The sequence below is a fragment of the Meriones unguiculatus genome, chromosome 8 (assembly GCF_030254825.1).
Source record: "Meriones unguiculatus strain TT.TT164.6M chromosome 8, Bangor_MerUng_6.1, whole genome shotgun sequence".
NCBI classification, from domain to species: domain Eukaryota; kingdom Metazoa; phylum Chordata; class Mammalia; order Rodentia; family Muridae; genus Meriones; species Meriones unguiculatus.
In genome coordinates this window covers 41,798,137-41,820,880 of record NC_083356.1, presented here as the reverse complement: position 1 = coordinate 41,820,880, position 22,744 = coordinate 41,798,137, and the positions used below count along the sequence as shown (strand labels likewise).

The 22,744-nt window shown below is 36.9% G+C and overlaps 1 protein-coding gene across 1 annotated transcript in view; it reads right to left on the bottom strand.

The window, feature by feature from the left end:
- Positions 1-959: 959 nt before the first annotated feature.
- Positions 960-22,744, bottom strand: part of Tmem65 (transmembrane protein 65) — a 42,991-nt gene continuing 21,206 nt past the window's right edge. The window contains exons 2-7 of the mRNA XM_021643730.2: positions 16,716-16,760; positions 13,776-13,843; positions 8,102-8,156; positions 7,543-7,585; positions 5,743-5,848; positions 960-3,607 (exon numbers count right to left, since the gene is read on the bottom strand). Of these exons, the coding sequence (XP_021499405.1) occupies positions 3,506-3,607; positions 5,743-5,848; positions 7,543-7,585; positions 8,102-8,156; positions 13,776-13,843; positions 16,716-16,760 (419 nt within the window). The 3' untranslated portion in view covers positions 960-3,505. The remainder of the gene's footprint in view (positions 3,608-5,742; positions 5,849-7,542; positions 7,586-8,101; positions 8,157-13,775; positions 13,844-16,715; positions 16,761-22,744) is intronic.

Here is a 22,744-nt window from a genome sequence, read left to right as displayed (position 1 = left end):
TATGTGTGAAACACTGCAGCAGACAGCAACAAGAGAGTGTTAATAAAGGAGGCAACAGTGCTGTTACCACAGCTACCATCACTTTGGAGTCCAAAACCCATTTCTGGTCATTTCCAAACAACCCATGGTAGGAATGGGAATCCACTTTCTAAATCCACAATTAAAAAAAAAAAAAGCAGATCACATAGGAGTTTCCAGAAACCAGAGCACCTCAAAGAGGGTGGAGATGAAAAACATAATTCTATTCCCCAGGCACTACGTTACAGTGCAATAAAAATGTCCATAAATAAAACAGAATTCCAAAACTAGGCAGATTTTCTTCAAAGCAGTTTACATAAATTTTGGTGTAAAACAGAAACTTCTATTGTCCTTGTTGGCTGCTGGGGAAGGAAGGGTCAATTTTCGCTAAGAGTGTAGCTAGCCCCTGATAAGCCAGCCATACTCCAGTGAAAGGCCAGAGCCAAGAATATTTGGCAGTACAACTTGGCCTTGGCAGGATGAGGGGGAGGGGCGAAGGGGGGCCTCAAAGTTGGGTGGGGAAGGAACCTGGGAAGATTTTGGGGAGGGATCAAAATGCATTGCAGGAAATATACAAAGAACTAATAAATAGATTTTAAAACTCTTCCTGCTGCTTTCACAATGTCCTGCCTGGATTAAAGGCCTCAAGTGAACTGAGCAGCCTGTGCAGGGCTTGGCCTGTAAGCACCTGGCACTGCGCTCTGGTGATCACTCACAGCTGTTTTATGAGATCATTTCTCACACTCCATAGGGTTCAATGTCAATGGAACTCCAAAGGGGAGGGCTCTGTGGAAAACTGCTCCAAGCACTGTCTCTGTGCTATGGCTGCCACGTCGTCACAAAGCTGCATTATTAATCCTGCTTCTTTCCATGACAGAATAACCCAGGCCCTCTGAGATGAATAAGCAAACCAAGTTTTAAAATCAAAACCACATTCCAAATGTCTTAAAAGATATCTTTTGTTCAATTCTTTCATAAAAACATTGGTCACTATTTAACATACAGAGGCAACAAAATGCACCCGGGTTACATGCATCGACCAGTTAATAAATCGTAATACATGAACAACATGGACGCTGAACAAACAGTACTATAGCAGCTCATGATACAGTTTGCCGCAGCGCTAACGCTGATACAGACAGCTGCAATGAGAAACAGGGCGGTCCAGTTTCAGCTGACATTAGATTCTCCGTGATGAAAAACACTCAACAAGGGTCTTATGGAGTCACTAATTTAAAGGGAACCATCTTCAGAAATCACATTGTGCAAAGCACCATGTTAGGGCAGAGCAAGAGCGAGAAAACAATACCTTTGGTTGAGGACAGGGAGACTGATTTTGTCTGCTTTTGAAAACTAAGCATCTTAATGAGTCAAAAACATTTTATTGATTAAACATGATTCAAATTTTTGACTGAAAATCAGAATGTCTTTCAATGTGAAAGCTACATCTTTCATATTTTGACAACTCATATAACTGAAGATTTTCAATGAAACTGGCATAATTCTGGTAATAAGGACTTGGGTATTTTCAAGAGGAAGAGAAAGAAAATCAACCGTCAAAAGTCCTTTCTAAACTCAAAGACAAGTTTCTGGAGATGGGATTTAATAAGAAGAAAAGTTAAGCACCACAATACAACACTTAAAAACAAAATCAGGGAATCCACCAATATACAAGGTAAGGACAAACACGTGTTTACACAGAAAATGAAGACGCATTCTAACCCTATCAACCTGGAACCCTCTGCTCGGTATCCATGTGTGTGATGTCTGGATGAAGATACAAAAGATAAATCTGTGATTTCAAGTCCTGTAACGCTAGTTTGATCAAAAGAAAACATTACTTGTGTATATGAATTTGATTTTTTTTTTTACTTTTATGCTATCTACTTTTCCTTAAAATCTATGATAAATGGACAGCACTAAATCATCCCAAATAAAAAAGGGACAAGATGTGACATGCTTTCTTCTAAAGAAGAAATCTTCCTTAAAAGGAACAAAGTAATCGTGTGCAAAATAACTCCAGAATAAGATTTTAAAACAGGCATGTGAAGCTTGTCTTTTCCATCTAGTTAGCAAACATGAACAATTTTAATTTTAATTTTAGAATTTTAATAATTACTAAATTCAATTTCTCGCTTTCGTATGTTCAATTATTCTGCTATATGTAACTTTTTAGCCTGTGTAGTAGAACATATGGGAAAAAACTTCAGGGGTTCAAAAATTAAACTTGGATTCCTACATAACTGTATTTGGTTAGACATACAAGCATAGACACAAACAGCTTTAACCAACCATATGCTATAATCACCACAAAAGAAAAAAAAGTCCAAAAATGGGAGAAGGGATTTCTTCTCATGTTATGTTTGACTAGATTCTATATAGTGAAGAGCAAAATATAAAATACATGTTATTTCTAAAAAAAAAAAAAATACATCCAGAAAAAAAATCATAAAGCAAGATCTAATGACATTAGGATTCTGGACATGGAATATTTAGACTCATTCCATTCCATGAGACAACAACACTTTAGGGGGAAAATTCTTCCAAAGTAATGAGCTGATGCTTCATGAACCTTCCAAATACCACCTGAACACTACTCACTCCATAGAACTCCTTGAAAGTTTCCATTTTCTATTTTTCTAAAACAGAAAAGTTTAGCCTAATGCCATCCATCTCAAATTCCTCAGTTCACCCCTCTCTCTTAATCCCATCCAAGAGACAGCAAGCAACAGAGCATGCCTTTTCCTCACAAATCAGAACCCCCCGAGTGACTGCTCCAAGTTGAGAAATGAGAGGAAAAAAGCCAATGAGAAATAAGTACACTTGTTAGCATGTACGGTGGTGTAAAAGGGAGGCCAGGTAATTGCTCTTTCTGATCAGCCTCTGGCTCTTAAGACAGTGTGGTTCAAAATTAAAATGAATTGGATATGCTTTAAACACTGCTTCACTGAATAGCTGTGAAAGTTTTAAAACTGAGTCAATTTATATGCTTGTAAATGTTTGCTGTGAAATAGCACAGAAGTGATGCCACCAGAGAGAGAGTTAAAATTTTAACTGATACTAAACATCTTAAATAATTTGGAGAAACCCTAACATTGAATAAAACCATCAGGAAAAAAAACCCGAAAACATAAATAGGTATTCCCATGCATGTACATGTTACAGAACAAATAGGCAAACCCCAAGTCAGTACAGTACAGTACCAATGACTGAAAGTTAAATAATATGTTGATACATAGAAAGAATACATGTTGACTGCCATTGATGAAAAGCATCTCAACACTTTACATAAAATGATACTAAATAGTCTTTAAAAAGATGTCTTAAGAAGACCAAGCCACAATAAGTTAGTGTTTCCATAATACATGCTGAATTATTTGATCCCATATCTATACACTGTTACTGTCTTCACTGCTAAATGTTGTGACAGCATATTTAATGACTGAGGTACATTAGTTTACATCTTTTTATAGGTATTCTAAGATGATTAATTTGTCGTTTCCAGTTTTTCATCTTCTTCACCTCCTCCAAAGAAAATCAAAGGGAACATTCCTAGAATGCAGCCAATAGTCACCCCAACAGCCTTGCCCTAAGGAAACAAAAAAGAATATTTCTTAAAGTTACATGTCCTTAAAAGAGGTATTCTTGCTTAAACATTGATGGCAACAGTCAATTGCCACACACTATGAAATTCCCACTACAACTGTACTCCTGTTGATTATAGAAACCTAAGTATTAAATAAGCTACCAAACACTCAAGAAAATGCCGTTTTAAAGTTCAAAGGAATAAATGAAGAAAAATCATCATGAACATGTCATCAGAGAAATATTCAGGTAGAAAATACATATTTTTTAATCATACATGTTTTTTAATGTCAGAAGATTGGAACATAGGAGGGAGAAATGTACCAGCTATCCTCATTGTATCTGATTTGATACCCTTGTAATCCAGTCCTTCGGTACTTAATCCCATGTAGGCTAAGTTATATGCAGATATAAGCATTATAGACACAGTTTTGCTCTCCTCTCTACCCTGTACATGTTATATAGCACTTGTGTTTCCAAGCTGCTGCATACATTCTGTATAAAAACTTTCAAGTTCCACTGAATTACGGGTCTATGGCTTCCTAAAAGCTTCCCTAACTATAAAGCAACCCATAGCTATATCCCCACAGCTGTGACACAGCACTCAAGGTTTCTATGTACAGTTCTTCTGATAATTTAAAAACTAAATCTTAATATTTGTGCATCTTCATACTGTCCACACACATAAAATGCATAGATGGCAATTTTAATCATGTATGACATGTATGTATCACATAAAGATTTCTGCCACCTACACTGTGAAACCTACATTGTGAAAAGGTTTAAATTTTTACTTCTATAAGTGATTTCAAATTTTGCATTCCTGATGACTGTCAAATTTAAGTTTTCTTTTTAAAAATTACCTATTTTATTATTTTTAATTATTTATGTGCATGCATGCCTCTTTTTGTGTGGATATGCACACAGGAGTGCAAGTGCCAGCAGAGGCCAAAAGAAGACACTGAATGCCCTGGGACTGGAATTATGGGCAGTTTTGAGTCCTGAGTGCTGGGAACTGAACTCAAGTCCTCTAAAACAGCATACATTCTCTTAACATCTGAGCCACCACCTCTCTAGCCCCTCAATTAAGTTTTCTTCTTCTCATACAGACATTTACTGAGATTCTGTTGCTATTGAACTCTGTGCTGCGTGATCCCAAGACTGGGATCAATCACATATAGTCGACCTCTCCTCCTGGAGCTTCCAGTTAGGAACACGGAGACAAAACCAGTCCCATCTGACATTAACAGCTGCTACATCATCTGTAGCACTGAAGGAAATGTTTCCTCTCAGATAGCACCCAGTCAGACCGTGGAGTATCTGCAATGACTTTTGAAGTAGACATCAAGGTTTTGACAATAGCGTATACAACACTTTCTTAGTCTGTTACTACAGAGTTTTGTTGTTTCCGGTGGTGGTGGTGGTGGTGGTGGTGGCAGTGGCAGCAACGGTGGTATGCCACTGTTTTATAGTAATAATTAAATCTGTAAATCTCACTATGTAAATATTTTAAAGGCACTACAGTTTCAGGGATATAACAAAGAGAAATTTGTTCTGTCCAGATACTAAAAAAGTTAGTTCTAAATTCTTATTTTGATCTCAATATTTTGTTCATTTATATTTCAATATAGAGATTATTCTACTTGGCTCCTGACTGCCTTGGACCATGACCACTGCTAGGAGACCCCCGACTGCCCACTTATTCTGCTCAAAGGCCTTTCACTATCACCCAAGGTGACCAATGGTTCCTTCTTGCTCTCTACAGAAATGCCAGGGCAGAATGATCTTGGCCTCCATTAACATTCAATCCATTTCTACTTCATCTTTCCTCCCTATTAGTTCACAGAAACGATCAGAAATGACGAAAAATGAACAGCTACAGCATAAATGGGAATCTATTCCAGAACGACCAGAGGATAACAAAATCTTCAGGTGCTCAAGCCCTTAATATTAACTAAGCTATCTAACGTTTAAAAAAACAAACAATCAAGGGAATGTTTAAATATAAATATAAACGGGTGACAAACTCTTTTTCTGAGAATGTCCAAGGCCTGGGCACTTTTTCCAAGCAACTCCACTCAAATCAATTATAATCTCAAAACTACTACCATGCTGACCACCACAAGCCATATAACTTACCAAATGTGTGCTAACACGAGTTTGCCACATGTCAACTTGCTTTGGTGTAAGATCAGGAATTGAGAGGCCTAACCTAGAAGCCAAAGCCTCAACATAACCTGCAAGGCTTTAAAGAAACAAGAGAACAAAAGAGTTTCAATAGACATGCAAATGTCTTCATATAATAAAAACCAATCACTACAGAGAGAATACAGTTTTGTCCCTATATTCACCACTCTATACAGAGGGAAAAGAATTTTACAACTTCCATTTTTTTTAGGTATAACTCTGGTTTAAAATACTTTAGAATTCACATTTAATACACAGTGACTCAGATCATTAATTCTTTATCATTATTCTTAAGTCGCTACACTTCAAACTCAAAGTATTTTCACATATGATTTAATCTAATAACCATGATCAGAAAGTAACAGTTTTTAAAATTCATCAGACCAATGCAACAAAGAATGGCAGCCTAGAACTTTTACCCTAACTGGGGATGTTATCAATTCTACATTACCGGATATAATCTTGTCCTAAGTACTTTCAGAAAGAAAAGAGCTTGTCAGTTATGCATACTGACAATCATAATACACACTCTGGCTTCAGATAGAAGTGTTTTAAAAGTGTGCATCTAAGAACACATATAATGTGACATTTGTGAGGAATTGTGAAAATAGAAGGAAGTAAACAGTTCGCAAATGTAAAAGCTCTTTATAAAACTTTTCAGACCTCAATCTAAACCTAAGTGGCTTTAAAATCTATCAGCTGGCTCTACTAATGCATCAGAAAGCTAAATAGAAGCTACGATACTGTCAACATTAAGTCTGGAAATGGGGGAAATAAAATGTCAAAGAAGCCATATTAAAGATGTATATCAAGAATTTTAGGAATATAAAATTCCTATCATGGCTCTAAAGCATAGCTTTGGCCCAAAACTCAAGTGCAGATGTCTAATACTGAGGATCAGATCACTTACAAAACTGCCTCTGCCTAAACTGCGAGCAAAAATAGACTCCAACTGGATCCAAATCTCAAAGTAGCCACTTGAGTAGCCAAAAAAGAAAGATAATGTCAATAACAAGACAAGAGAGAGAGAGAGAGAGACGTTTGTGCAAATATTTAATGCCAACTTCCCAGCTTTTCCAAGCCCAGGAAACAGCCCAGGCCATCTGCCACCTGGAAGAAAGCGAGAAGCTGGCTTTTCCAAGCAGCCATCCATTTGTGTTATCATTCCTGCCATATGAAAGAAGTAAAAATGGCCAAGTAAACATATGGCCTGTAGACTGGGGGGAAGCGGGAGGTCTCGCAGAGGTAGGGTACATCCTTAGTCTGCACAAGACTCTATGTTCACTCGTGTAACACCAGCGATAAAAGAGAGAGAGACGTGGACATTATTTCCTTTGCAGGTCAGCATCCTTAAATTTGGGCCATACCTCTTTATCTTAGGGCTTTTTGCAAACAAAAGGAAGTGGGAAAATGACAGAGGTTTACATTTAATTCTCTGTTCCCATCGTAAATGTTCACGAAACACATCTTCAGTAAAGAATTCTATTTTGCTTGTATTGTAATCATTTTAGAATATGACATAGTGACACAGTTCCATTATTGGAGCCACTATTCAGTTTTATTGACACACTGCCCCAACAATGACATTCAATGTCAAGCAAATATTTAGCACTACTCATTTAGAAATAGTAAACACTTAGTTTCAGAACCCGAAGGAAAATGTGTCCTTTTTAAAGGCTTGTTAATTACAGAAGAATAAAGACAGGAATACATGAGTAAGTACCTACAGAAATGAATCATGAATGAACCTACCCAAGTCCAGCTAAATCTGAAACAAGATTTCCCAAAGCAGCAGCTGGAAATTTGAAAAATACACAGTGAATTATCAACATAAAGCCAGCGAAGGTCACAGTATCATTTCACGCGAGGAACTGAGCTCTGGTCTGCCAGAGTCAGCCTAGCTCTCTACTGTAACTACTGTGTTCAAAGCCACTCAAGGATAGTTTTAGGCGCCAAGAGTTTGCATTTTTTTCTACTCAACTTGAAAATAAATGATTAAATAGTGACAAAGGGTAAAAAATTTACAATGAACATGAATGTAACATTGAATTATGAGAAAAACTTGCCATAACATAGAAATTTAATGGAGTACTATTAACCACTAACATAAATTACTTACAATTTCTCAGGGGGGAAAATTGTTATATACGGAAAACTAGGAATCAGAAGATTAGCATTAAAGATATCTAAACAAACAAACATCTCAATGAACAAATTCATTTAAAATAAATTATCATCTTCTAGGCCTAACTTACTGACATTTTAAAATAATATGCAGACAAGAGAATTTTGACATTTGCTAATTAAATACCTGCCATTGTTGAAATTCCCAAAATAATTCCAATAGACAATTCAATTTGGGTTCCCTGAAAAATGATTAGGAAAAAAAATTAAAGCTGACATGGCTATAAAAGAATTTTAGCATGCTAATAAAAACAGACTATGCAGTCAAATCAACATGCTGTTGCAATACAATTACACATGAAAATATCCATAAATGTGCACACTTAATTCATATATATATATATCATTAAAATTGAACTTTCCTAAAAATAAATAACAGCAACACATGCAGTGATCAATTCATCATTAAAAATCTAATTTCTAAATTCTTAATTCTGCTTCTCTATCTCCCAGAAATATGTTTTAAAGCTCTTTAAACACAAAGATTGGTGCATGGGGGCTAAGTTCCAAGAAACATCTTGTACTGTTGCTTACTCTATCAAAAGATTTGAAAGACTAAATACGTTTCTAGGAAAACTGCCATTAGAAAGATTTTCCTCGACACCTTTAGTTCCTTAACCATTGACTGGTGGGATTCGTGTGTTTAAGTGGGAAGAACAGTCAACAATGCAGCAAGAATGAGGACCCACTATGTTCCCACCGGACTTACTTATTGGGAGCCACAGGTTCCCACATTTATACTTTCCCTCGGGGAAAGAAGAGGAGCTCGTGTTTCCCTCACACTCTATAGACGTGGCACTGAGGGGACAGGGATGCAGTGACGCCCCTGGGCTGTCAAACAGATGGGGTGCTGGGTCTATTTTGTTAACTCAGTTCCAATCCTTGATGAAGGTTAGTTTTCAAGAGCTTCCTAGAAGACTGGTATTAAACATTTTTTTTATTTTTTTAATTATTTTTTTATTTCTTTTTATTTTGTTTTTTTTGTATTAAACATTTTTTAAAAATTAAATACTAAGAAAAAAAAGGCTAATATGCTACATAAAGTCAGTGCTCATCAGTGAGTGTAGAGTGTAAAAACTGGATGATACTTTCCTCAATTCTCTTGTCCCTCTGCTTTCAGTTCTACCCTTGAAGATATAATCCTTGTTGAGTATGAGCAAACAGCCTGATGCACCATGCTCCCAGACACATAAAATTATACAGTTCTAAAGGCACCTAAAATAGATTTCTGAGGAAAATTAAAACAAAAATACAGAGAGAAAAATAACAAAGATACATAGCTCATATAAATGCAAAGATGGCAGAATACCACTACAGCAGAGCTGTGCTCAGATAAATAATAAATATGACAGCACCTTTAACAGCAATGAATCATCAATGGCCCAGAACCTTTTTGCAAAATATGCATTTGAAAGCTATTTGTGTGAACTGAAGACATAGCTTTGTGGCTAGAGTATCTGCTAACATGCTTGAAGTCCCAGACTTGAGCCCCATCACTCCCCACACACAAAGTAAGGAACAAGTGTGCTTTGTCACTTGGTGAATTTTGAGGTGCTTGAAGGTCCTATTAAGAGCATAAAAAGCTTCATATAAACTCCAAGATGCCTGGGGAACAATTCCCTACTTCTTTAATTTGTCCTGTATTCTAGAAACTTTTGTTTTAACAGATGAGATGGAAATCACAAATAAATCCACGTCAGTTGTCAAAGTTAAACTTTACCACCTTAATTACACTTACCTTACAATTAATCTATTGTATAAAACTCTATCCTAATTGAATTGTAAAATGAATAAATTCCCAAAATGACTAAAATGACTGGATTATAAAAAGCAATCCAGTAATATAAAGTTATAATAAGCTATGTAACCTGAGGCTGAGTATTTTTAGCAGCCAATAGTAATGGTCTACTTCACCTTTTATAATTGACTATATAGAAATGTGTTCTCATGACTACAAAGCCAGAAAGGTACATCTAACAGGCAGGACAGAACGTTTATACCATGACAGGGCAGAAGACCCTGACCCCACCCTCTCTGAAAAAGCTCACATCTGTTCCACAATTCGAAAAGATATCTGTGCTTTAAAACATGGTTAAGGAGTAAAAATAAACAAAATAAACAGAAAAAAAAACAAAAAACACCACGTTGCTAGGACAGTAATGATTACTCGTTTTCCTTTCAGGGATTCTACCATTGTATTACTTATCTATTTTAATCTCTAAAATGCCTCATTGGAAAATGTCATCCTCTCTGAAATAGCCTTCAATTATAGAGATGGTATTTTTGTTAAGAATCATTGCTCTTCGTTGAAGTCAGTTCATTTAAAATACTTCAGTAAAAACTGGGGCTATGTTTTTTTTTTTTTTTAATTCTTTATTAATTACACTTTATTCACTTTGTAGCACCCCTGTGGTTCCCTCCCTCCTCCCATCCCAATCCCTCCCTTCCTCCACCCTCTGCATGCATGCCCCTCCCCAAGTCCACTGATAGGGGAGGTCTTCTTTTCCTTCCTTCTGATCCTAGTCAATTAGGTCTCATCAAGAATGGCTGCAGTGTCTTCTTCTGTGGCCTGGTAATGTTGCTCCCCCCTCAGGGGGAGGTAATTAAAGAGCAGGCCAATCAGTTCATGTCAGAAACAGTCCCTGTTCCTATTACAATGGAACCCACTTGGATACTGAACTGCCATGGGCTACATCTGTGCAGGGGTCTTAGGCTATCTCCATGCTCAGTCCTTGGTTGGAGTATCAGTCTCAGGAAAGACCCCTGTGCTCAGATTTTTTTTTTTTTTTTTTTTTTTTTTTTTTGGTTCTGTTGCTCTCCTTGTGGAGTTCCTGTCCTCTCCAGATCTTACTCTTTCCCACTTCTTTCATAAGATTCCCTGCACTCTGCCCAAAGAATGCCCATAAGTCTCAGCATCTGCATTGATAGTCTGCAGGGCAGAGCCTTTCAGAGGTTCTCTGTGTCAGGCTCCTGACTTGTTCCCTCTTTTCTCCTTCTTCCGATGTCCATCCTCTTTGCCTTTCTGGATAGGAATTGATCATTTTAACCAGAGTCCTCCCTCTTGATTAGTTTCTTTAGGTGTACAGATTTTAGTAGGTTTATCCTATATTATTATGTCTATATGAGTGAGTATATACCGTGTGCATCTTTCTGCTTCTGGGATAGCTCACTCAGGATGATCCTTTCCAGATCTCACCATTTACCTGCAAATTTCATGATTTCCTTGTTTTTTATTGCTGAGTAATATTCCATTGTGTAGATATACCACAATTTGTGCATCCATTCCTCCACTGAGGGGCATCTGGGCTGTTTCCAGCTTCTGGCTATTACAAATAAAGGCTGCTACAAACATGGCTGAGCAAATGTCCTTACTGTGTACTTGAGACTCTTGGGTATATGCCTATATAGGAGTGGTATAGCTGGATCTTGAGGAAGCACTATTCCTAGTTGTCTGAGAAAGTGGCAGATTTATTTCCAGAGTGGTTGTACAAGTTTACATTCCCACCAGCAGTGGAGGAGGGTTCCCCTTTCTCCACAACCTCTCCAGCATGTGTTGTCTCTTGAGTTTTTGATCTTAGCCATTCTGATGAGTGTAAGGTGAAATCTTAGGGTCATTTTGATTTGCATTTCCCTGATGGCTAATGAGGTTGAGCATTTCTTTAAGTTTTTCTCTGCCATTCGGTATTCCTCTATTGAGAATTCTCTGTTTAGCTCTGTACTCCATTTTTTAATTGGATTACTTGATTTTTTGCTGTCTTGAAGGTGGTTTCAGTGTAAATGAGTTACTGGTAACCTGGAGTTAAGAATCTCAGGTTTGGGGAAAAACAAACAAACAAACAAACAAAAAAAAAAAAACCCTACTCTGATACACTAAGAATAAGGCACAGGCCTGACAAACACAACATAACAGATACTACTGAAGTGACTGGAGTCTCCCAATATTGATGGTCTAGAACCATCAGTAGCTCCATCTACACAGACTCTAGCTTTTAATAAGATACTGCACAGGTTCTGATTAGAAATCTAACAATCTATTAGCTTCCATGCTCCCCTCTCCCGTCAAACTTTCCCTACACACACCCTTTTATTCAAAATGTATCATCTTCACCATTGCCCTTAGCAAAGGACAGTATTTCAGCACCTGAGTCTTTAAGCTGTTCCTTATGAAGGAAACGTATTAAAATGGTGGCTCGAGCACTAAAATGATGGAAAACTGAAATAGTTAGCACAGAGATGTTCTCATCAGGTAACCTGCTCACGGGTACACAACGAACTACAGCTTATCAGCTCAACAGAAAGGAGCTTTTATTACAAGTAGATACGCTTTGTATTAATAATAATTTAGACAACTCAATGTTAGTAGCCTGAGAAGAGCAGTGTGGTTCTAAATAATTAAAACCCATCTGACATTCGTATATACATTGATATACGAATACTGGAGAAATAATCCTAAAAATAATGAGTATTCTAGAATTACATTTTAGGCAAATTCACGTAATGTTTGTCAACCTTTGGAAATCTGGTCTTGCCACAGCATACTACCAAAAACTCTGCAGAGGTCCTATGACCCCAAGCTGTGCACAAGCAAGAGTCACTGTGACTGCAGCTGATACCATGCTGCTGTGACCCCTGCACCTCTCTTAAACCAGAGGACAGCTGGACCCTCTGGAGACTGGGTCCTTAATTTGGACTCAAGGCTAGACCCTGTAGCAGCCACAGCATCCCAAATGAATGGATTTTTAGATACTCAAAGCAACACCTGCAGTCTATAAAACAATTATGTAAATTACTAAATCTATTTATGTTCATTCACAGTGCAGGTGAATTCTAAAACACCAAAAATAAACTCTTCCATCTCCCCTCCCTTCCCACCAACCCAACCCTTCTCTCTCCCACCATCTTTTTGAGAAGTTTCCCAAATAATAGTTAATAGAAAATTCTCAAAGTTAGATGCTGTGAAGCTGACAATAAATTCCCAGTGTTCTAACTCAGAGCATTTTTCTTTCAAATGAGTCTAACTAAAAGTCCACTTCTGAGGACTTCAAATTGATACTTAGAAATAAGTAATTTATACTTTTTCCTCTTCCAAGGATTTAAAGGTAATCTTCAATATATTTACTGTTACCATCCAAAAAGTTGACTGCATAAAGCATTCTGGAAGTATGTCTAAAAGTTGTAAGTGCTTTAACTGAACTATGAGCAAATTGTTATCTTTATACAAAATAAAAATAAGTAAACACTGAGAAAGGCTTAACATATTCATGTCTTAATCATTAATTTGTTAGGAAAGTGTACTAAATATTTGTGTCCACTAAAATAAATCTCATTAATATATGAAAGGCATTCCTGAGATTGCAATGGTCACAGCAAAGGGGAACTTTTAAATAATACTGCACAACACAAAGGCAGAAGATGTTGTAAAGTGACATCTTTGGATTAAACGCTGAGACTAAAGTCTTGACTACAGCCCAAAACACCTATTAAGATAGTCAAGACTGAGAAGATTCAACAAGGAACTAACCAAACACTCTCTGTATGTGATGAAAAGTACCAACACAACTGAAGAATGCCAGACATTTTACATACATTTGCTCCTTAATAGAAATATTAGAAGAGAATTATATAAACCATAAATGTTTGCCTACATGCTTTGCCAAAAGTTTTATGATTAATATACATGATGCTTTAAAGCTGAACTTGCTTACTGTTAACTAACTTGGCACAATACATAAAATATTAGGAAAATGCAAAGCACACTAATTTCTTTATTAACTCATAGTAGAAGTGGTAAGAAGACTTACTGCAACAATCATAATTGCATTATCCAAAAAGCCAAACCCTACGAAAGGTATCGCATTGTGGAAGAATACTGAAAAACATCAAAACACAGAAAAACATTTTAAACTTTTGATAACTTTACAATGAACACAAGAGACCATGTAATTAAAGCTTCTAAACAGACTTCAGAATGATTATGTTCCTACTGTAAGTTTATTTCACAGTTGTTATACTGGGAAGCAAAACACAAATGTGTAACACATACAAACAGCTTTAGGCCTATGTGTTTTCTTACCGGCGAAGCACCTACATACAGTTCTTGGGAGAACAAATTTGTAAACATATGATGATCTCATTTAACCTGACTCATGTCGGTCTAATTCTCTCTTGTACCTGAGGACTATCGTAACACTACTAATCTCTATATTTGTAATAATTTTAAGAGTTCCTACACTCAAATTCCAGAAAAGTTATTTGACTGTTTTACTCCCTTGTCAACTCTTTAAAGAAATTTTAGGAAAAGGCAATTGCTCATCTTCATCTGCCATCTATGTTCAGTTTTTAACATCTCAGAACCTATCAGGATTTCTAAATGCTGCTGAAAACTGTAAGAATCAGTATTTCTGCTATATCAAAATGTGGCTTGAAGGCCTCTTCCTACCAAAGGCACTTCTCAGCTCATCTATCTGTACATAAACTGAAACCTGAGATATTTAAAGTCAAAGTAGCAAAACCATGTTTTTTATTCAGCCTCATTTTTTTCAAATTTGTATCTTTAGCATACTACACAATGCTGAATACACAACAGGTGCTCAAAAAGTAATTAAGTTGAGAATTACTAACCTGGAAAAGAAGCTAATTCCACACTTAGACAACTGGAGGCAGAGTGTGAAACAGATTAAAAGCTGGGAACAGGAAAATATTCTAATTGATCTTTCCAACTGCTAAGGCCTATGCCATCTAAATGACAACTTTTTTCAATAAACATCAAGAATCTGAATTTTATACTATATCTAAAAAAAAAAAGTCCTGCCGTTAGCCAGTTAGAGTTGTTAATGACTTCAGATTCTTTTTTTCTTTTAATGCAGTTAAATACGCAATGTAATTAAAATACAACCCAGAAGTTATGAAAATATGATATTGCTATGGTAAGCTCTGCCATCAGGGAAGGCTAGTAGGCAAAAATTTTTAAAAATACTTCCATTCACAACTAGTATCAAAGAAATACCATATTCTGCATAATAATATGTGTCATCATGTATAGATTATTACAGTTACAGTTATAGATAAAACCAGTCATTTCAGTGTTACTTGTCACAGTAACAATGTTCATGGTGAAGACCAAAATATTCCATTGTGATTATTACTACAAAAGCTATCAAGATGGTAAAAGTCAAACGTCATATTCAAAAAATGGGATTCAACTCAAGAACCCCACCTTGCTTCCCTCGCTGTTCACCTAAGTCCACTGGATGCCTACTGAACATACTGACCTTTATAGTAAACAGTTTCCAAAACACACACACAACCCTAACTTCCAACTACATTATAAACTTAATAGGGAAAGCGGATCATAGGAAACTTTAAAGTCACCCAGTGAAGGCCATACAGTGAAGAGAAACCTGCCTGGGTGTATCTATACATAACCTGCTCAGTGGTCTCTGAAACTCAAACATGGCAGAGAAGAACAGAGACATCTGTTGAAATTAGCTCATATTCGAATAATATGATGGCATTAACATCATAACAAGCTGCTAATGGCATTAAATTAAGGTGGTACTGATTGTTTATCCTGGGCGGAGCCTGGTGAGGAAAACTAAGGCGTGGGGCCATTACTAATCAACTTGAACTTGAAGTAGATCTTCTTGTTTATATTTAAATAAATCTGTCATAGAAATAAAAAAAAACCACTTTTAATTAAAAGGAGAAAAATGAAGTTTCTCAGAGAAGAAGTATGCACTGGAGACTTGAGATACAAAGACATATGAAGCTTTTCTTCCACATCTTAAAGGATTTAGACCACACAAACAGTTAATTCAGCAACACCTACAAGAAACTATAATAGTATCGTATATGCTATCAATGCAGACTTAGGAATCTGGGCTGCAAGAATCAGGAAAGATTACCTGGAAAGAGAGATCTTAAAGAATTCTTAAATTGTTTTGGTGTTTGAGGAAAGTTACTAATTTCTAACATAAATTATATTCTACCTATGAGAGAGAAAAAAAAGAACTATCATTAGTTTTTTCCTAGTCGTTTAATTTGCCTTCCAATGAATAATGATCTCCTACTATTTCACTATTCCTTCAATTCCCTTTGGCAAACACTATTCTATAGCTAAGCAGGTGTTAGCAAATCACATTGAATATTTAATTACCTGCTTAATTATCACCTACTCAAATTCACCACACTTTTAAATGTTTCTTTTGCATTGTCTTTTAATAAGACCCTAAACTGTTTTACATCATTCTCATGTTAACCTGAAATATTCATCCTTATCATAACAGAAAAGAAAAGTAGAGCTCAGTAACGAAGTTCTTCCTCCTCAAATGAACTTCACTTACTTTCTTGGCACTACGAATGCTACCCAGAAACAATTTCTGCATCAGAGAACAGTTAGCCTGAACCTAAAATTAAGTTCTGCAGTTACCTAACTTAAATCCAGCACATCCTTTTGCCTAGGAAGTAAATTTGATACATATTTCCCTGCAAATTAAGAAAACGTCTAACATAAACTTACTTTTATTATTAGATGATAAGAACACTTTTAAAATATTAGATATCCCATAATATTGTGATATATCTTCAACCAGGTTTACAAAGTACTCCTACATGAAAAATAGGATAATCTGTTCTATCAGGAAGGCTTAATTTACTATATAATTTAATTTACTATTATAAGAAACAGTTCCTTTAGGTCCAAAGAGAGATACGTATCAATTTAACAATTATAGAACCATTACCATATCTCAGCTGGCCTGGAGTGGGTGGTAGAGCTTCCAATTTTTCTAAGGGAAAGAAAGGGTACAGAGCAAGAATTAGTTACTACTGTACAGCAACACACTTACAAAATGGAAAGACACTTTTAGGTTAGTAGATCAAAATTATCCATTTTAAAGAATATTGGTTTTAAGGAAACCATAAGATCAGGAACTACACAGCTTCACATATGCTGTGGGTCACACGCATGCGGGTTCTCTTTTAGTTAGATCATGGCATCACTATGCAAGGAACCCATCTGCGTCAATTACAATAGAAACATACTCCAGAAATACAATTTGTCTTCGACATAGGAACTCTTAAGAAATACATACAAACCAATACTGACAGCAAAAAAAAAGATCATTCAAATATGCTTTTATTTATTTATTTATTTATTTATAAACAGGGTCTTGTTATGCAGTCTGGGCTGGCCTCAAATATGCAATTTCCTGCTTCCGCATTCCAAGCGCTAAAATACCAGGGCTTTACCACCACAACCACTTGGAAATTTCATTTTAAAAGCAATGTCATTACAACAATAGTTTTACTGGCTTGTATCATGTCCTCCTCCACTTAATGCCATTTAACAATATGCTGAATTTTTTAATTTTCCAGGCTATACTATTAGAATAAGTAGTCTACACACTAAAACAACCATAAAAAGGAATAGTGTTATTATTCCAAATAACAAGTAATAACATACTCTTTATAAGAAATGGCAAATACTTATCTTTAGTCAAAAGGCCAAGAGGCAATAAATAATATATGGCATTAAGTTTTTCCCAAGTATTAACAAAAGTATGTCTCATTACATGTAAAAATTTAGAATTATTACAAAATGCAAATAGCTAGTCTTCCAATCAGACCATCCCACCATCTGTGAAAGCTGCAAGGGTCAATAATTCCATCTTCTCTCTCCTAATCCAGCCCAGCAGAATAAGTCTGTAACTCACAGAGAAGAACCTATATACATTTGTTCCCCAGAGGGTGACTATGTTGAAAGCTTGGTTCCAGTGAGGCAGGATTCAGAGGTGCAGCTTTGGGGAAGTGACTGAATCATTGGGGCCCTGACTACCTCAATGGATTCATCCTTTACAGTCGTAGAATTGTGGCACTATTGGGTGGTGGTAGAAGGTAGGATGTGGGTCCTAACTGGAAGACATGCTTAGAAAATTGTGCCCAGGCCCTTCCAGTCTCTGCTTCCTGGCCACCATGGGGTGAGCAGCTTTGCTCCATGCTCTTCTGCCGTGATGGTCTGACTATCTCCTCGTCACCCAGAAACAATGGGAACAAACCACTACAGACTGAACCATCTGAAACTGTGAGCCAAAATAAATCTTTCCCTTAAGGATTGTTTTGTTTTGGGTTTGTTTGTTTCTTTGCTTTTCCCCCTTGTATCTGATCACAGTAACAAATAACTGAATAACATGGTGGAGAAATATTTTCCAGCACATTTTGAGAACAGAATAATACTAAAACAAAGCCTAACAAATAAAACTAAATAGAAAGTTACAGGGCTTAAGATCTAGTGCAGAGAAAAGCGCTACAAAACTGTAGGTTCAAAACTTGAACCTGTAAGTTCAATCCTTGAAACCTAAAGGAGGGAGGAAAATTGAAAATTATAGCCAACTTCCTTCATGGACACAGTTAATCTGTAGAAATACAAATACTGAAGTAATTTGGTAGTGAGAAACTAATTTCTGAAAATGTAATGAAGGGGGCTGAACTGATGGCTCGGTTAAGAGTACTCCCTGGCTGCTCTTCCACATGGGTTTGATTCTCAGCACCTACTTAGTGGCTCACCGCACCTCTAACTCTAGTCCCCTGGGTTCTGACAGCCTCTTCTGACCTCGGCAAGAACTGTATAGTCATAGTTCATAGATATACACATAGGCAAAACACCTGTACATAATAAATCTAAAACAAAGGTTGATTTTTAAATGTTAACAAAAGATGAAGAATCCCAGTTTTCTAAGTGACCAAACCAACCAGAGAACCAGAATAGCTTGTAAAAAACTGTAACCATCTGAAGGGTAGCTGACTTTTATTCCTTGATGATTGAGATAATGTACCACATGAGAATCCCCGCTGTGAAGCTGAATTACTGTTTATCTAGGAAATGTAAAACTGAAGGCAGTCGCTATAGAAACCACAAGTGAATCAAAAAAGAGCATTTCCCCCCCTCTTATTTAAAAAATAAAAATTTATTTAACCTAGGTGCTTTAAATCTGTTACATAAATATGTAAGCTTTATATTCTGTTCATGTAAAGAAAATGGCAAGTTAGATAAGAAGCGGAAGACAAAGTGAATGAAAAGCAAACAAGGATAAGGAAAAAATGCAGAGGTTTTTGTTGTTGCGGGGGGGGCAGAATAATTGGAGATTTGATGTCAAACAGAATTTTTTAAGCTTAAGAAGGAACCCAGGCAACAGAGGAAGCTCTCTCAGGGGTTCCATTGCTGGAGCACAGGTTTGTCAGCCCCTCTGCCCCATCTGCTTAGCCATTCAGAGGTCTGAGAGTTGGGTTGATCACACACATACAGCACAGTGCCAATCACCCTAAGAAAGCAGAAAATCACTCAAGCTGCACTCACACTTTGCTTGCCACTAAGGTTCCAGAACACCTTGGTGATGTTCTGAGAAGTTGACTCTGAATTCTTGGCCAATTGTTTAGTCGTTTTTTCTTCTGTTTCTAATGAGACATCTGCTGGGAGAGGAAATGACTAACTGTAGGGTAGATTCTAATAAACTGAACTCTAGCTAATTAAGTTTTTCATTTTGCTATACTGGAAAATATCCAGGAAGCTTTCTCATCAGTAGAAACTCTTCTGGCAGCGTACTGGCATCCCCTGTAATCCCTGCTCTGCACAGTGAGCACAGGAGGGTGGACCTGAGTTCAAGCTCAGCTAGGGCTGCATAGCAAGACCCTGTCTCAACAAACAAATAAAACCAGGCACGCAGGAGACAGAGGCAGGCAATAATCTCTGTGAGTTCAAGGCCATCTATGTAGAGAAACCGTGTTTCAAAAAAAAAAAAAAAAAAGACATAAAATCCAAAAACAGATACTGTACTGTGGACAGTAATCCTAGATCTGAATCTTCACTGTTATAGAAACCCTATGACCTAACTACAGTAAAGCAAATATTGCCATTTAGAGCTCACATTTGCTTCAATCCTAGGATAACCCTACTAGATTTTACCCATAGTTCACAGATAAAATGTGATTTACATTAAAATAGTTTACCACTGTCATTGAAATGCACCCTTTTATATAAAAACTCAGGTTATAGAAGACAATTACGTGAAAATGTACTCTGGAGAAACAGAACTGCCTGTGGGGACAGCAGGCTGAGCGTATGTCGGTTCAGGTCAGAGGCCCTGCCAGCCTGACATGGCAGGAGTACAAATGAGCAGCTCTACTGCAGTAGCAGATAAAAAGGCCGGCTTATCGCTCTCAGTGGACACTTTAAGAACAGACTGGAAAAACAAAATCCTAATGTCAATCAGTATTACTTTGTGAAAAGAAAAAAACAAAATACACTAACAATAGCTTTTAGCACAACAAACAATAGAGCTTAAAGTTTAAAACCATTCTCCAGTGCAAAAGATCAAAAAATTCTGGGGTCTTTTCTGACACTGATACTCCAACCAAGGACCATGCATGGAGATAACCTAGAACCCCTACACAGATGCAGCCCGTGGCAGCTCAGTCTCCAAATTGGCTTCCTAGTAAGGGGAACAGGTGCTATCTCTGACATGAACTCAGTGGCTGGCTCTTTGATTACCTCCCCCTAGGAGGGAATGGGGAGCAGCCTTACCAGGCCACAGAGGATGACTATGAAAGACAGTCCCAATGAGACCTGAGAGGCTAGGGTCAGATGGAAGGGGATGAGGACCTCCCCTATCAGTGGACTGGGGGAGGGAGGGTGGGGTTGGGAGGGGACAAGGGGAGTGGCTACAATTGGGATACAAACTGAATAAACTATAACTTATAAAATTACAAATAAAATTTTAAAAAATTAGAGATTTCAATAAATAAATAAGTAAAACCATTTTTCAGATTCTTTCTGCCTTAGCAGTGGATAACTTTCCTTATGATAAAGCAATGAAAGGAACTAAGCACACTCTAAGTCTACCATCAAACACAAGTCCCCGGGGCTTAGTGCTTAGCCTCTGATAAGGGAGAGGGATTATCACAGAGGAAAAAATGACAGATTCAAAGGCACTGTTTGTTCTCAAGGAAGCAAAGTCAATCTTCACACACACACACAGGTGCTGGAGGGTAGGGAGTGGGAGGTGATCAAACATGCCAGGCAGACATCAGTGTCTTTGACCCATGGTCACTCAACATATAATAACACTTAGCTGTTTTACAGAATTACAGTATGTACATGTGACTTCTGTTATCTACAAGACATACCACACTTATAACATGCTTTTGCCCTTGAAATCACTATTAGTCACTGAAATCTGTGATGTGTCACAATCACCGAGAAAGGGGTTCAAAACCAACAAAAGAAGCATGGTGGAGTAAATACTTATTTTTGCTGTGTCTTTCACAAGAACACATTTTTCCCTAATTAAAAAAAAAATCAATTTTGTTTATGAAAAATCAAACCTTTACTCTACTTGAGAAAACCATTTTCTAACATCAAATTCCCAAAACAATTTATTCCGGTGACAAAAGACCATGTGCCTTACTACTGTTTACAAAAGACTAATAATAAAGTTATATAAATTTGCACTTATAGCAAAGTTATTAGTAAAATAAACTATGCAGAAACAAACATAGTGAATATACAGTTATTTGACGTTTTCTTGAGAAAACAGTGTTTATAGCTCATCTGCCCTTGCCAAAATGATTTTTTATAACAAAATTTATTAATATTTTTAGACTGAGCTTTTCTGTCTATTAACTTAGACATATATACAGCAGGTTAATTTTCTATTGGATATTTTAATTAGTTTTTGGTTTTTTTCATACTTAGAATTCCATTCCTAAATCTCTTGTGTTCTTCAAAAAACTCATTAAGTGATGTTTTATTGTGGTATCATTGAACCAAAATAAAAACAAGACATGTATTTAAAGACTACTCTAAAGCTATAAAATATCTCCCAGAAAAAGTATGCCTAATGAACCCCACCATGCTGCTTTGCTTGGGATGGAGGTCTCGCTTTGCTGTCCAGGCAGGCTAGATTGGAACCAGTGGACCTCTGGCCTCAGCCACTCAAGGGCTGCAGCTTCCAGGGCAGGCACTGAGCCCAGCTTGCATTTCAGGTCAAACTCTATGAAAACATTTTGAGCTGTAGATAAAACACAAGAAAGAAACTTAAAAAATTTCAAGCTCCAACTGTCACTTTCTTTTAAATGACAAGATTCTAACAAAAAAAAAAGGATAAACCTGAGTTTACTGTGAGATATAACCTATATCTCTTCTTTACCATATTTTCCTTTAAAGATAATTTTATCAATATTAACAAAATTTATATAATACTTCTTAGAATAAGCTATACTTGTTGGTGTATTTCTTTTCTAACTCTTCTACAAGATAATTTTTTTTAATTCTTTATTAATTACACTTTATTCACTTTGTAGCACCCCTGTGGTTCCCTCCCTCCTCCCATCCCAATCCCTCCCTTCCTCCACCCTCTGCATGCATGCCCCTCCCCAAGTCCACTGATAGGGGAGGTCTTCTTTTTCTTCCTTCTGATCCTAGTCAATTAGGTCTCATCAGGAGTGGCTGCACTGTCTTCTTCTGTGGCCTGGTAATGCTGTTTCCCCCTCAGGGGGAGGTAATTAAAGAGCAGGCCAATCAGTTCATGTCAGAAACAGTCCCTGTTCCTATTACAATGGAACCCACTTGGATACTGAACTGCCATGGACTACATCTGTGCAGGGGTCTTAGGTTATCTCCATGCATAGTCCTTGGTTGGAGTATCAGTCTCAGGAAAGACCCCTGTGCTCAGATTTTTTTGGTTCTGTTGCTCTCCTTATGGAGTTCCTGTCTCTC